This window comes from Branchiostoma floridae, chromosome 5 (assembly GCF_000003815.2).
Source record: "Branchiostoma floridae strain S238N-H82 chromosome 5, Bfl_VNyyK, whole genome shotgun sequence".
In the NCBI taxonomy this organism is placed as follows: Eukaryota; Metazoa; Chordata; class Leptocardii; order Amphioxiformes; family Branchiostomatidae; genus Branchiostoma; species Branchiostoma floridae.
Window position 1 is genome coordinate 6,852,736 of NC_049983.1, and position 15,878 is coordinate 6,868,613.

The following is a 15,878-nucleotide window of genomic DNA, read 5'->3' on the forward strand; positions in this document are numbered from 1 at the left end:
GCCTTTGGATGTACCCTGGCTTTCTCAACCATCACCCTTAGTTTCTGACCACCCTGCTTCTAAATATTACTGAGCTTACGCGAGAGACCCCTTATGAAAACTGTAAGCCCTATTCCCCGATTGGCTCTTTTTTTTTGGGGGGGGGGGGTGTATATGTCCACAGGAACTAAAAGTGACCGTTGAGAAAGCCGGTTACATCTACAGGCGATTTTGCTGTTGGAGGGTTCTTAGTCGGCACCTTATTCGCTTCACTTCTTGGGGACATTCTCTCTATCCTACGCAGGGACATCCAACAGCCAAACCGCCTTTATTTTTTTTCTCTACAGTTGTCTCCAGGTATGCGTGTATTCAGCGTGTATTCAGCGTTCGCTGTCTTCAATAGCCTGGTATCAGTGTCCAGCAAAGCTGCGGAGAGACCTGGCAGCAATAACGTATTTGAATAACATGTAACAGACTTCATGTACTTCTTCAAGCGTTTAACTTACAATTTCCTTCATCACAGACGACCCGTGTGGCCCGTTTCCGTGGCAGCCCACCGACGCCACAGTCGACTGTGACTACGCGTACAACAGTTCGGTCAGATACTTCAACCGACAGACCTGGTCATATTTCTACCCCGAAGGACGCTGTTCTGTCACCTGTTTTAACAACCAGACGGTGATCGGGGCGTCATACCTTTCTCCTGATGGAGGAAACTACTACTACTGCCATCCTGAGGCCTCAACGTGGTTAGGGATAGAACCGTCTTGTCAAGGTAACAAGATCTACTTAACCAAAAGGAAACTACCGTGGTAGCATATTGAAGTGGTAGCATATTGAAGTAGGTACGAGTATTTGATGCTTGTAAAGCAGCGACGGGAAGTGTGGAAAACTAAAATTTGACACGATAAGCTAGGCTTGTTGTGCCAGATCAAGTATCCGTCGCTTTACCATTAGAAGAAACATTCAATCGGCTATTGCCGAACACAGAAGATTAAGCATATCCTAGCAGATCCAAGCAGATCCTACAGAAGCATAAGATAGAATCAAAAGCTGCCATAGAAGTAAAGCCAGCCTAGGAGTGTGTTTGGCCAACGCACCTGATTAGGCTTCACAGTATTTATTATGAGTGCATGCGCATGTCAACTTTGTACATAAAAGGTGTTCTTGACCAGAAAATCTTGTCTCGGCCTCTAGTTTACCCGTTTGAACCAGGAGGCTTTGACTGTTGGATTAAACAAAGCAATAATGACCCAAATTACACATTACTGACATTACTTCTCCACAGAGAAGCCGTGTGGAGACTTCCCGTGGAACACCGTTGATGTAACGGCAGACTGTGACTACGATTTCCGTGAAACATGGACCTGGCCCAGCCTGCTGTATATCCGCGGCCGCTGTCGTATCTCCTGCCTTAACGCTGTGCTGCTAGTCGGTCCACCGGCAGATCATAGCAGATATTACTCCTGCAGCGTCAACAACGCCAGCTGGACCGGTAGTGAGCCTGTCTGTATCGGTAAGTTTCCCATTGAACGTACTTTTAAGTTTTGTTTCTAAGTGGTTTTCTTGCACGTGTACTTAATTTCTACATATCTCTAATCGACCATTAGGGTCCATAGAGTTAAAAAAGACAGAAATAGGAAAAATTTTGAAAACATAACTTCGACTCTTTATGACCTTCAAAACTAAGATATGACACGATAGACAAGGCATAAAGATGAATGATAAGCTTTTGTCCTTATTTCAATACCGAATTTTGCATATAACTGCCATCCAAACACCCATCTACCGGCAGACAATCTTACAAACAAGGCAGGTCGGATGCCATCTTACTGCAGATTCTTTTAGCATTGGCTTGAATACTAGTACTTCAAAACCGATTAGTGATCTGAAGCCTTCCATGCATTATGACTAGACCATGGCCTATAAGATGTACTAGTTTATCTTGTCCTTACTTGGTTCCAGGTGGGTTCAACCAGTCGTCGGTAACAGAAATGGAGACGAACCGAGTCCGACTGGTGGGGGGAGACTTCTACGGCTGCATGGAGCTGTACGATAACGTCACACAGCAGTGGGGACCTGTCGTCGGGTTCACTGTTTTCCCGAACATAGATGACTCCAGAATGGCCTGGGCCGACCTAGCCTGCAGGGACGTAGGGTTTGCTGGAGGTTTGGCCACTCAAGCGTTCCCCAATGGTGGTACCTGGCTTCAGACGATATCAGACCGCTTCTATACGTCCTACTCCAGACCTAACGAGACAGGTCCGAACTTCTTCCTGGACACGAGTTATCTCGCCATGTCTGTCGTGTCCGCGGGAGGAGTTCAGCACCTGTACGACACCGTGGAGAGAGTGGTCAGGGGGGAATGCACGGCGACAGAGAGCAGATGGTACTGTGATCAATACCTGATGTGTTTGGCCTGTCAGAAGGAGCCAGAAAGTAAGTCCGTAATCCTATGGTCATTGTATCTGAATTACTATGGTATCTCAAACTATGTGGTGTTTCATGCAAACTGCAAGCAATGTAAGATAAAAGTAAGTATGAACTTATTACAAGCTAGTTGTAACTGCAACTAGACTTTCTCTTCCCCAGTCCAGTGTGACGTGTCTGTAACTCCCCATGTCCCTCCCCAGTCCAGTTTGACGTGTCCCGTATCTCCCCATGTCCCTCTCCAGTCCAGGGTGACGTGTCCTGTAACTCCCCATGTCCCTCCTCAGTCCAGGGTGACGTGTCCTGTAACCCCTCATGTCCCTCCTCAGTCCAGGGTGACGTGTCCTGTAACTCCCCATGTCCCTCCTCAGTCCAGGGTGACGTGTCCTGTAACCCCTCATGTCCCTCCTCAGTCCAGGGTGACGTGTCCTTTAACTCCCCATGTCCCTCCTCAGTCCAAGGTGATGTGTCCTGTAACTCCCCATGTCCTTCCCCAGTCCAGGGTGACGTGTCCTGTAACTCCACCTCCATGTGGGTCAGCTTCCGCCGGGAGGATCTAGTCCACCATGACGAGTCCAGCATGCACCTGCGGGACCCATCATGCACTGCGGATGTCAACGTCACTCACGTGACCTTCAGCACTGCTCTTGACGAATGTGGGACAACAGCGGTGGTGAATTTTAAGACCTTCACGTTATCAATGTCGATGTGCGAGCATTAAAGATATATGTTACAAAGGCATAATTGCTTTGGTCGCTGGGGAAGAAAGCTCAAGAAGCTGATAGAACTGTACAAACTATAGAAGATTCATCCCCCCCCCCCCACTAATAGAGTCTCTCCATTTAATACTTTATTCCGCGGCAATCACAGAAACCTCTGATGTCCAGCATCTAGAGATGTAACATTATCAATGAAAGCAGAGAACTTTATTGCACGACATTTGTACATGGTACAATGTATGGCAACAACTATTACACAAAGTACAAAATAGGAGTATAGAATAAGAGTCTTAATTAAGACAATGATACGTGATGATTATATTCACAGGAAAACGTCACAACCAACAAGATCGTCTACACCAATAACGTCTTCGCACCGTTGCTGCAAAGTACCCGGGCCCAGGATGGAGGTGACGTCATCACCAGGACTACAAAAAACCGCTGGACGTTCAGCTGTCATTACGTCAGAGATGACTCCGTTGCCGTCGGTTCCCTGTTTCCGGTTCCGGCTCCGAGGTGGGTTATCTCTAGCTTCATGGAGTACGTCTTTTTGAAGAAACGGAACTTTCCCTCCGACGAAGTATAAAATGTTTCTTACTGATCCCCCCCCCCCTAATGTAGTGTGGTGGTCCTTCACGGAGACGGCACCTTCACCTTCAGCATGAACCTGTACCTATCTGACAGCTTCTCCCAGCCGTACGCACAGTCGGACTTCCCTGTTGAGGTATGTATGAACCCGTACGTACAGTCGGACTTCCCTGTTGAGGTATGTATGGACCCGTACGCACAGTCGGACTTCCCTGTGGAGGTATGTATGAACCCGTACAGTCGGACTTCCCTGTGGAGGTATGTATGAACCCGTACGCACAGTCGGACTTCCCTGTGGAGGTATGTATGAACCCGTACGCACAGTTGGACTTCCCTGTGGAGGTATGTATACACCCGTACGCACAGTCGGACTTCCCTGTGGAGGTATGTATAAACCCGTACGCACAGTCGGACTTCCCTATCGAGGTATGTATGAACCCGTACGCACAGTCGGACGAGGTATGTTTGAACCTGTATGCACAGTCGGACTTCCCTAATGAGGTATGTATGAACCCGTACGCAGAGTCAGACTTCCCTGTGGAGGTATGTATGAACCCGTACGCACAGTCAGACTTTCCTGTGGAGGTATGTATAAACCCGTACGCACAGTCGGACTTCCCTATTGAGGTATGTATGAACCCGTACGCACAGTCGGACTTCCCTGTGGAGGTATGTATGAACCCGTACGCACAGTCGGACTTCCCTGTGGAGGTATGTATGAACCCGTACGCACAGTTGGACTTCCCTGCGGAGGTATGTATGAACCCGTACGCACAGTCGGACTTCCCTGTGGAGGTATGTATGAACCCGTACGCACAGTCGGACTTCCCTGTGGAGGTATGTATGAACCCGTACCCACAGTCGGACTTCCCAGTGGAGGTATGTATGAACCCGTACGCACACCTGGACTTCCCTGTTGAGGTACGTATGAACCCGTACGGACAGTCGGACCTCCCTGTGGAGGTATGTATGAACCCGTACGGACAGTGTGACTACCCTGTGGGGGTATGTATGAACCCGTACGGACAGTCTGACTTCCCTGTGGAGGTATGTATGAACCCGTACGCACAGTCGGACTTCCCTGTGGAGGTATGTATGGACCCGTACGCACAGTCGGACTTCCCTGTGGAGGTATGTATGAACCCGTACGCACAGTCGGACTTCCCTGTGGAGATAAGAGCCTGTACACACAGTCGGACTTCCCTGTGGAGGTAAGAGCCCGTACACACAGTCGGACTTCCCTGTAGAGGTAAGAGCCCGTTCACACAGTCGGACTTCCCTGTGGAGGTAAGAGCCTGTACACACAGTCGGACTTCCCTGTAGAGGTATGTATCAGTGAATGATGACGTGTACTTCGTATCTTGGTGGAGTGACATTTTTTTTGTAATGCACAACTTATTATTATTTTTTAATCATTGAAAAATCTGACCAATGACATTTTGTCCAATTTACTACATGTTTTATCCTCATCCCAGGTATCGGTGACGGATGACGTGTACTTCGGCATCTCTGTGGAGACGACCGGCTCCGGTCTGGTCCTGTTTGTTGACAACTGCAGAGCGACGCCGTCCACCTCCCCTGGCGGATCTACAGAGTACTACATCATACAGGACGGGTATGTAGGTAGCAAAGTGCTTTAGCCAGTTCGATTTTTTTCCGGCAGCTCATGTCCCATTTACGGACAAATCCCTGTGAAGATAATTTTTTTCCCGTCGTCGTGAACAAATTTCGGTCACCGATTATAAAACAATTAAGCAGGAAAAATACTCCACTGCTTTTCTTGTAAAGGGACGAAGTAGAAAGGTCCATTTAAAAACGCGTTGCGTAGTGTGTGGCGTAACAGGTAGAGCGTTCGGCTCGGAATCTAGGAGTCCCGAGTTCGATACTCGCCGTGGCTCCGACGTTTTGCCCTTGGAAAAGGTTCTCCAAGCAGAGGTTGAATCGCTCAGATATAGTAGTAGAGCGCCCGTGTAATTTTTCCGACTACTACTTTATCTGCGCGATTCAACCTCTGCTTGGAGAGTAGTGAAAGGCACTTTACATGACCTTCTTTACTTCACACAGGTATAAAATTGGGTACCCGACTTCGGCCGGTCGGTGAGGTAAAAAGAAAAGACTACTGTTACCGTCTGTTTGTAGTGTGTATGTGGCACTGTTAATTTGAGTTACTAACTTGACTGTAGTGTCACATTGTCCTTGTCTGTCCAAAGGCAAAAAAAAGGAAAGATATAACATAATAAAGTATTTGGCTTTTCCGAAAGATAACTGAACACCACTGGTACAGGGACAAGACTCAAAAAGTCATGGGAAACTGTTTAGCTATTACCCATCCCGTCATTCCAGTTGCCATCGGGACGACACCCTTCAGGCGTTCACCACCGCCTCGGCTACTTCTGCGCATTACGGCATCTCTGCCTTCAAGTTTACCAACGAATCACTGGTATGTTTAGATTTACATCTGTTCTGTTATTAGATGTGCTTTGAGCTTTTAAGTTTGTTTCATTTGATAGTTGATGCGATTTTTATGGTTTATGCTACCTGTGTTAACACCTATTATCATATAGCCAGGCGCCGCGGGCCAATCAGAAGGCCCCGTTCCACGTTGGTAATGACGCCGTAATACATAGATTCCCACCAGCCCGGTCGTGTATCGCCTTTCTGATGGTCAGAATGAATCAACACCGGCACCGGTGTCGATTTGCATCGACACCGACACCAGTTTGGATGCAAATCGCAATTCATTCTAACCAATCAAAATGAGCGATACACACAGGAAATGAAGGCATTGGCCAATCAAAAGGAGCGAAACATATTCCAGAGCAGAGAGAATAAGTACAGACTGCAAGAAGGGGGGGTGCCTTCTGTTAACATTGATAATGAGTTTTGTTGTTCTAAAGAGCCAAAGACTACAATGTTTCGAATATTTTCTGTGGAAATTTTGGTTTCAACATGCAATCTGTAATCTCCTTTTAAATGTATGTACCAAAGAACAAATGTGAATTTTCAGAAATTCAACAAAGGAATTCACACGTAAAGTACCAAGGGATCTATGCGTCATACAGGAGTTTGCAAGTTTGGGTAGGCTATATGATAATAACGATAATGACCAGCCTCATAAAACCACTCGGTGGTTTTATTTGGTGGTTATAGCAAAGGACCAGGTGTTATGACACCATATACACCTCGGGGTGGGTCATTAACCCTTAATTCACTATACTGTTTCGGTTGAAAAACATTGCGCACATTATACGTTAAAGTTATTTGAAGGTAGGTCGACGTGGTATAACAGGACCAACAGTCTGTGATGGTGTTCCAGGTTCCCTCTGACCTGTCATAGTGTATGGGAGAGAGAAATACACTAATATACATCCTTTACTTAATTCGTGGTTTAATGTATGAACTCGAGGTATTGTTTAGACAATCTTGTTTCTAATCGTGATTGGCATATACATTGTTCTTGTGTAGAAGACGAGGAATACAAATGGCGACTAAACTTTTGTCAGTAAGAACATGCATGCTTAGTGCAAATCACGCGAACTTTTGCCCAAGATTCACGGTCATACGCGGACCAGGGCCTTCGGGATCTTGATAGAGTATTGCTGGTGTACGCGACGACACAGCAATGCAATAACGTCGTCGAGATATGACAGACTTAAGTCCAATCCAACAGACGCTGCACTAGGCATTGAAAAAGTTGCGGGTGAATTTGATGATCCAAATGAAAGCACCTTTAACTTGTAAACTCCGTATGGAGTACCGAAGGCTATTTTGTCCTTATTAGACGGATGTATTTGCATTTACTAGTATGCCAATACATCCGTCTGGAGTCATGTCTGGGGTCTGAAAAAAAGACGCACCAGCTAGTGCATTAAATATGTGTCGAACGTGAAGAGAGATCGCCATGGTAAGAGTTTCGTCTTCGATAATCGACCCAGAAACACACAGTGACGTCATGATATTTTCCCCAGCCATACGTGTACCTGCACTGTGACGTCATGGTGTGTCTGGAGAACAACCCCGGCTCCAGATGTGACCAGGGCTGTCTCGGCGCGCGCAGGCGCAAACGGGCCGCAGACGGCGGTGTGGAGGAACGCGCTACCCTGGTGCAGGGGCCCATCTTAGTCTTAGTGCCTGATGAGACTCCTGACGGTAGGAAATTATATATTATTATACCTTATCTTGATTAAACCCTCAGTACCGCTTTAATTTTCAACCTAACTAAAATAGTCTTCTGTCTGAAGATTATTCACCACTTTAACATTCTGGTTCCGGGTGAGTCTTCCCGTTTCAGGGGCCAGTCGTCATGATTCCTATAATGATGAAGGTTCTTGGAAATAAAAAAGCATCTTCTTTAAACATAGGCGTTTTCCCACGTTACGAGTTCCATGAGTATTCCTGCCAAGCGACAGTCTTCTTACATCTCTGAAGAGAAACTTGTCTGTTGTTAAAGCCCCGGTCACAAGAATCGTACGATTGACTGCGATGGAGGTTTTATGCGCGGCATAAGCGCAGTACGTCGTAAGTCGGGGAAGAATCGGAAGCAATGGTTTAAATATATAAAGTTGTGGTCACAAGAATCGTAATGCATCGTACGATGAGGTCATTAGAGCGTATCTGCGTCAATCGCAGGTAAATCATAGTAAATCGGGGAGCCTCCTATGACGAAAATAGAGCTGAAATGGATTTTGAACATGTTCAAAATTTCGCTATCGTCGTAAGATTTTATTTGCCCCCAAAGCAGACTTCATTACGGCAATTTTTGTCTACTGATGAGGTTTTCATTTATGAATTTTTAGTATGTTGTGATGGTTTCAGTTTTCCCTGATATTGTCGATATTGACGAAAAGGGAAAATATATCAGTCGCAACTGCCACAATCGCAACCAGAGAACAGCGCGCCACGCACAGGTGATGCAGACAATTGTTTGATCGCTTCATGCACGTGAGTTTATAATTAGATCAAATCTCAGCTCTCGTCGGTCTTGGGTCAGCTTACCATAATCGTAATAACCATGGGGACAACTCAAACATAAAGGCAGGCTCTATGAGTCGGAAATATATATGATATAATGCTTATGATATGATTTTTGTATGATGGCATCTTTTTGTTGATAGCATATCATGATACAATCTTCGAAAGAGCCTGACACGCAGAGCCGGCAAGCAGGCCGAGATAACCATACCAGTACTCACGCTTGATTTGAACTTTTGCTTGTAATACTCTTGTTGTCATGGTCTTTTTTAATTCATTTTTACAGCTAAAGATATTATAGGAAGGTATTCAACAGCTATGTCCACATTTTGTTGGTTAAAGAAGCACAAAAACGGTCAGACGGCTATACAGAAGAGACACAAGTGAAAAATCGTACGACGCTAGAAAAATTTTGAACATCATCCGATGCTATGCGATGGCTGATTTTGCTTACGATTTAGCTGCGATCCACTGTGATCATCGTGCGATAGGCGTAATATGCCATCGCAAGGACGTCGTACGATTCTTGTGACCGGGGCTTTAAGACAACAAGAGTATTACAAGGAAAAGTTCAAATCAAGCGTGAGTACTGGTATGGTTATCTCGGCCTGCTTGCCGGCTCTACGTGTCAGGCTCTTTCGAAGATTGTATCATGATATGCTATCAACAAAAAGATGCCATCATACAAAAATCATATCATAAGCATTATATCATATATATTTCCGACTCATAGAGCCTGCCTTTATGTTTGAGCTGTCCCCATGATTATTACGATTATGGTAAACTGACCCAAGACCGACGAGAGCTGAGATTTGATCTAATTATAAACTCACGTGCATGAAGCGATCAAACAATTGTCTGCATCACCTGTGCGTGGCGCGCTGTTCTCTGGTTGCGATTGTGGCAGTTGCGACTGATATATTTTCCCTTTTCGTCAATATCGACAATATCAGGGAAAACTGAAACCATCACAACATGCTAAAAATTCATAAATGTAAAACCTCATCAGTAGACAAAAATTGCCGTAATGAAGTCTGCTTTGGCTGCAAATAAAATCTTACGACGATAGCGAAATTTTGAACATGTTCAAAATCCATTTCAGCTCTATTTTCGTCATAGGAGGCTCCCCGATACACTATGATTTACCTGCGATTGACGCAGGTACGCTCTAATGACCTCATCGTACGATGCACTACGATTCTTGTGACCACGGCTTCATATATTTAAACCATTGCTTCCGATTCTTTCCCGACTTACGACGTACTGCGCTTATGCCGCGCATAAAACCTCCATCGCAGTCAATCGTACGATTCTTGTGACCGGGGCTTAAGTCACGTTACAGTGCGCTGAATCCTCACCACTGTCTAATCTTGTCCATTTTAGCATGTACTCAGAGTTGTCACCTGCATGCCGACTGCAACCTAGAGGCACGGAGATGTGTGTGCGAACCTGGGTGGGTTGGAGACGGGGTTCACTGCCAGGGTGAGTACGGATATGTGTGTGCGAAGCTAGGTGGGTTGGAGACGGGGTTCACAGCCGGGGTGAGTACGGATGTGTGTGTGCGAACCTGGGTGGGTCGGAGACGGGGTCCACTGCCACCGTGAGTACGTAGATGTATGTGCGAACCTGGGTGGGTCGGAGGCGGGGTCCGCTGCCAGCATGAGTACGGAGATGTATGTGCGAACCTGGGTGGGTCGGAGACGGGGTCCACTGCCAGGGTGAGTACGGAGATGTATGTGCGAACCTGCACTGGGTGGGTCGGAGACGGGGTCCACTGCCAGGGTGAGTACGGAGATGTATGTGCGAACCTGGGTGGGTCGGAGACGGGGTCCACTGCCAGCGTGAGTACGGAGATGTGTGTGCGAACCTGGGTGGGTCGGAGACGGGGTCCACTGCCAGCATGAGTACGGAGATGTATGTGCGAACCTGGGTGGGTCGGAGACGGGGTCCACTGCCAGGGTGAGTACGGAGATATGTGTGCGAACCTGCACTGGGTGGGTCGGAGACGGGGTCCACTGCCAGGGTGAGTACGGAGATGTATGTGCGAACCTGCACTGGGTGGGTCGGAGACGGGGTCCACTGCCAGCGTGAGTACGGAGATGTATGTGCGAACCTGGGTGGGTCGGAGACGGGGTCCACTGCCACCGTGAGTACGGAGATGTATGTGCGAACCTGGGTGGGTCGGAGACGGGGTCCACTGCCAGCGTGAGTACGGAGATGTGTGTGCGAACCTGGGTGGGTCGGAGACGGGGTCCACTGCCAGCGTGAGTACGGAGATGTGTGTGCGAACCTGGGTGGGTCGGAGACGGGGTCCACTGCCAGCGTGAGTACGGAGATGTATGTGCGAACCTGGATGGGTCGGAGACGGGGTCCACTGCCACCGTGAGTACGGAGATGTATGTGTGAACCTGGGTGGGTCGGAGACGGGGTCCACTGCCAGCGTGAGTACGGAGATGTGTGCGCGAACCTGGGTGGGTCGGAGACGGGGTCCACTGCCAGGGTGAGTACGGAGATGTGTGCGCGAACCTGGATGGGTCGGAGACGGGGTCCACTGCCAGCGTGAGTACGGAGATGTGTGCGCGAACCTGGGTGGGTCGGAGACGGGGTCCACTGCCAGGGTGAGTATGGAGATGTGGTGTGTGACTCTTGAGGCATATATTCTGATCATCTCTTAACAACGGCAGTAACAATAAACCGCCTACCCCCTCTGCACATTACTTCGTTCGCATCATCTCTGATATACATTTAGAACCGTAAGATACATATCAGAAATCTTTAGTAACCTAACTGCCCCCCCCCCCCTCCCAGATTTTGACGAGTGCACGATCGTGTCCTGCGGGGTCCATCAGCGCTGCGTCAACACGCCGGGAAGTCACGTGTGCGAGTGCATGCCGGGATACATAGAGGTGGATGGAGGCTGCCAGGGTAAGACGGACTTTTTTTGGATCTTCCCATGGTACGTAGCCATGGACTTTATTTTTTTTCATTTTGTTACAGAGATGTTACAGAGAATGAAGAAACACCTCTCAGTGCACACTTATTGTTCCAACATACTTTCCGCATCTGTATTTTGAAATGTTGTGTTTTCCAATCGTCATACTGCAATGTGACAATGTTGTAGAGGTTATAACCTACCATGACTTCATGTAAGTCTAAAATGAGGAAGTGTCCTAATTGATATAATACAATTTTTCGACTTGTGCCCATATAGGCTTTACACTTTTACACTCGTAACATATTTTCCACGTAGTCTTCATAGTCACATGACAAGGCGGACAGGTGGTCTGCACATTTGTGCCACCTACTTTTCACAATGTAGATATTGTTGTTTAACAGCTGCCCATGCCTGCAATTAATGCCAATGTTGTTTAACAGCTGTCCATGCCTACTATTCCACCTACCGTCTGCTGGCCCGAAGCTTCTCCGCGGCACTGCAGGATCCTGAAAGTCTGGAGTACATTGACCTTGTCGCAGAGGTCGTCAACACGGTAAGCATGGATGCCACGTATTGGATTAAGTGTCATGCACATTTTAGAAACAAACTTAAGATATAGATTTAAGTAAGGTGAAACAATATCAATATCAGCAAACACCTTTTAAGTATCAACAGTTTCTGTGAGAAAGAATTTTTTAAGAGTCCGTTTCATCAGAATGGTACCGTTAAGTCACTGAATATAGGGACACTTTTTCGCAACCCTTTCTTTGCCTTGCACGACGTTCCTCTACGTTTGGGACCGCATTGTAAACATCGTTTAAACATCACTGTTTATATGCTGATACTTAACGTTTGCGTCCGCATCTCCAAGCAGCGAGTCCTATAGCTGCAGTAGAATGAATCAGAATGCCCCGATGAGGGTGTAAATAAATCAAGGGCTGTGAGTCTCAATAATGTTAAATAGTCTTTACTCAGTAAACAATAAACCAGCATGCATCACTTTTGACACCACCGCCCCCACCCCAACCCTTAGCTGGAGTCCCTGTACCGCCGGACGAGTCTGGCCGGAGACTTCTTCAGCGTCACCATCATCGCCTTCCGACCCGGCAGCGTCCTCGTGGATCACGTGATCAACATCCGGGCTTTCGCGGACTTCTCTTCTGCCATGACGTCGGAGGAGGTCAGGGTTCTTGTAGAGAAAGCCAACGGAACAGTACTGGGCATCGACGTGGATCAGATCGTCATCACAGGTACATAGAAAAAAACAATCAAACTGCCGACCGACACCATTTGGCTTGCTTTATTTACTTCCTTAGGGGTAGCTCTTTCTTGAACCAAACTTGAGATGGTTTTCCCTGAATGCCACCCTCCCTTACGCTTTTAATGTATCCCACTATTCGAACTGTCGTCGACTTGTCAATGTAGTTGTTGGACTCCCTAGATGTTTTGTAGGTTTCCCCAGCAGAAGTGCACAACCTGGGCATCCAGAACACGTATATCTTAAGCTAACGTCATTCTTCCACAAAGAGGCCCGGCCGAGTAGGGTAGGGACTGATTTTTGCACTTTCGGGCGGGACCCCGTGAGACCCCCGGAGGCTGCCGGGAAATTTTGGGGCTCGGGTGGGCCCCGGTTGATTTTGTGTCTTACAATCAACCAGGGCCACCGAAAGCCACCGGAATGCAGCCGGAGACCCCGGGAACCTCTAACGGGACGCGTGGAGAAAAATTTAATTGTGACTGTGTGAGCCGATGACAACTCGGCTTCAGAACGCCGTTAGACACCATTCCCCGATCCCTAGGTAATGTGAAGACGGCCTTACCGGTAACATGTTTCACCCCCCTTCCCCTAGACCATGACGAGTGCTCGGAGCCGGAGAAGACCGACTGCTCCCCACACGCCGCCTGTCTCAACACCGTCGGCTCCTTCTCCTGCAGCTGCATCATGGGATACCAGGACAAGTCCCCGGATGTGACCTCGCGGCCCGGGAGGGTCTGTGAACTGGAAGGTAGTCAAACAGCGTAATTCTCAGTATACCATGAAACAAGGCAGATTGTTGCTTTATGCAGTGATTTGAGCCAACTTCTTAAATCTCAAAACTTTTTTTGTGATCTCAGCTCAGTTCCTGTCTCTGTGGTAAATCCCAGAAACCACCATGTCATGTTGTTTGGTTTCCTGCTGCAGGTGTCTCGGACAGCTGGGTCCCGGCTGCGGCAGGTGCAGGAGCTGCAGCAACTGTTGTTATCATCGCCATAGCAACTGCCAAGTTCCTGTACCGCGCCAAGCGCAAGAACCGGGTCAAAGATGTGGGAGGTCAGATATAGCAGAACATGTAAATAATTTTACCACAAAAAATTATGAGTAACAGCCATTGAGCAGTCGTTTTTGGTTTTACAACGTTTGTTTGATGCATGTTAATCATGTTTTTTCATGGAAGCACATTTGTGTTGGCAGTAATCATAGTACAAAACTAAACTTTCTTCCAACACAAAAGTACAAACGGATCAATTTTTCAACGGCCACTGTCGTCTTCTTCAGGATCAATACTGATCAATAGTGTTAGTATTGATTTGATTTCATTTCAGTATTGATCCTGAAGAAGGCGACAGTGGTCGTTAAAAACTTGATTTGTTTGTACTTTTGTGTTGAAAGAAAGTTTAGCTTTGAACTAGTAATTCTGTTTGTTGCATGCAGGGCAAGACAATCTGGCCTTTGTGCAGGCAGCAGCCGAACCGGGGGAAACGGCAAGCAGCGACCCCTACCGGACTGGCGACAGCAGCTGCTGAGCTGTCTAATTTGCAGATTTGAACAGAAATAGAAGCATGTAAGACTGTAGAAAGATCAGTACAGAAAAGAGCAGGGCCAGATAATAGGAGTGTGTTTGTGCGTGTGTGTGCGCGCGCGTGTGTGTTTGTTTGTGTGCGCACGCGCGCACGTGTGTGTGTGTGTGTGTGTGTGTGTAGTTGGTGTGCCTTTTATTGGATGATTTTTGAAATACATGTATACAGTTACAGTGAGAAGCTGAAAGCATAACAGTTTGTTGATTTATGAAAAGCTATAAAATGTGTCAAAGGTAAATGTAACGGTAACTGTTGTTACTTGCCAGTATTGACTTGAAACTGAGAGATGCGATGCATTGATTTCTTGCAATTGTTGTTGACTTTTCGATTTAGCAACGTTTATGAAAAAACTTTATTGCGCATCAATTGTACAAGGTACTGATTATAAGTATGGCATCTACATAACTACAGTTCTATAGCTTTACTTAAAACTATAAAAATAAAAGGCAAATCTAACTAATAACAGGAGTGAATAGTATGGGATATGGTTTTTTACAATCATTGGAGGAAGTTCTAAGAAATTGTTTGATATGTTTTAATATATCAGCCATACAGGTCATTATGTATTTACATTTGCACTTCAGGTTCATTGAGATATATCCATGTGTGAAATGAAATTACAGCCTTGTGTATAGAGAATTGCGTAAATCAAAATATTTTTGACATGATTACTACTTCCAAGAAATAAAGTTCACTCAGCGCAAGGAGGCACGTTGTCGGGAAAAAGTTCATTTTGATTGCCTCAACTTAAAAACCGCGGCATAAAGATATTTGAGTTTGAAATGCTGTTTCCTTTGTGTGTCATTTGCCGCGGAGTCTGCTTCGTTAAAGAACAACGCGTGAAAAGGGAACGTTTTGCACATCCTTTTAGCCACGTTTTCGTCTGTAACAACAACGTTTGGTTTAGAGGATATACATGATGGACTTCAAAGCTCTGATAGATTAGCAAAGCTGACAGAATTTCTTGGAATCGACTTGTTTTTTCCAACACCAGTTTGATCGTTTTTTGTTTAAGTAGCTATATCACTATGTCTGTTTTCTTGTGTGATTTTAAGATTGCTATCCCTGTGTTGGTTTTTGTGTGTGTGGTTTTTAGATTGATTGCAATAAAGGTAATATTACAACCCACGCACTCTGGTTCCTGAGCGAATGTTGATTGGCTCTGATGCACTAGTAAATCTCCCGAGACGGGGACCGATTCCAAGCACCTTTGACCCATTCCTGACGTCCACCGTCACACTTCCGGTCTGAAAGTGTGTGACATATGCTTTGAGTCATTTCAACTTGATAAGGAACAGAGGACTGATCAAAAACCTGTTGGTAAGTGCTTTATAATGTTTATCCCTTAAACACCTGAGTGGGGTCCATTTGGACCCCAGGCGTAAATTCTGAAGTACCATTTTAATCCGAAGAAAAAT

The 15,878-nt window shown here is 46.5% G+C and overlaps 2 protein-coding genes across 2 annotated transcripts in view; both read left to right on the forward strand.

The window, feature by feature from the left end:
* LOC118415636 overlaps positions 1–2,832 on the forward strand; it is a 4,542-nt gene extending 1,710 nt beyond the window's left edge. Inside the window, exons 4-8 of the mRNA XM_035820345.1 lie at positions 503–754; positions 1,268–1,495; positions 1,945–2,418; positions 2,613–2,786; positions 2,828–2,832. Of these exons, the coding sequence (XP_035676238.1) occupies positions 503–754; positions 1,268–1,495; positions 1,945–2,418; positions 2,613–2,786; positions 2,828–2,832 (1,133 nt within the window). The remainder of the gene's footprint in view (positions 1–502; positions 755–1,267; positions 1,496–1,944; positions 2,419–2,612; positions 2,787–2,827) is intronic.
* A 1,860-nt stretch (positions 2,833–4,692) lies between these two features.
* On the forward strand, positions 4,693–15,580 carry LOC118415637 (fibrillin-1-like). Its single transcript, XM_035820346.1, has 10 exons — positions 4,693–5,331; positions 6,060–6,156; positions 7,685–7,865; positions 10,071–10,169; positions 11,496–11,612; positions 12,063–12,175; positions 12,656–12,872; positions 13,473–13,628; positions 13,805–13,933; positions 14,315–15,580. The coding sequence occupies exons 3-10, from the start codon at positions 7,712–7,714 to the stop codon at positions 14,404–14,406; spliced, it is 1,077 nt and encodes a 358-aa protein (XP_035676239.1). The 5' UTR covers positions 4,693–5,331; positions 6,060–6,156; positions 7,685–7,711; the 3' UTR covers positions 14,407–15,580.
* The last annotated feature ends 298 nt before the right edge of the window (positions 15,581–15,878 follow it).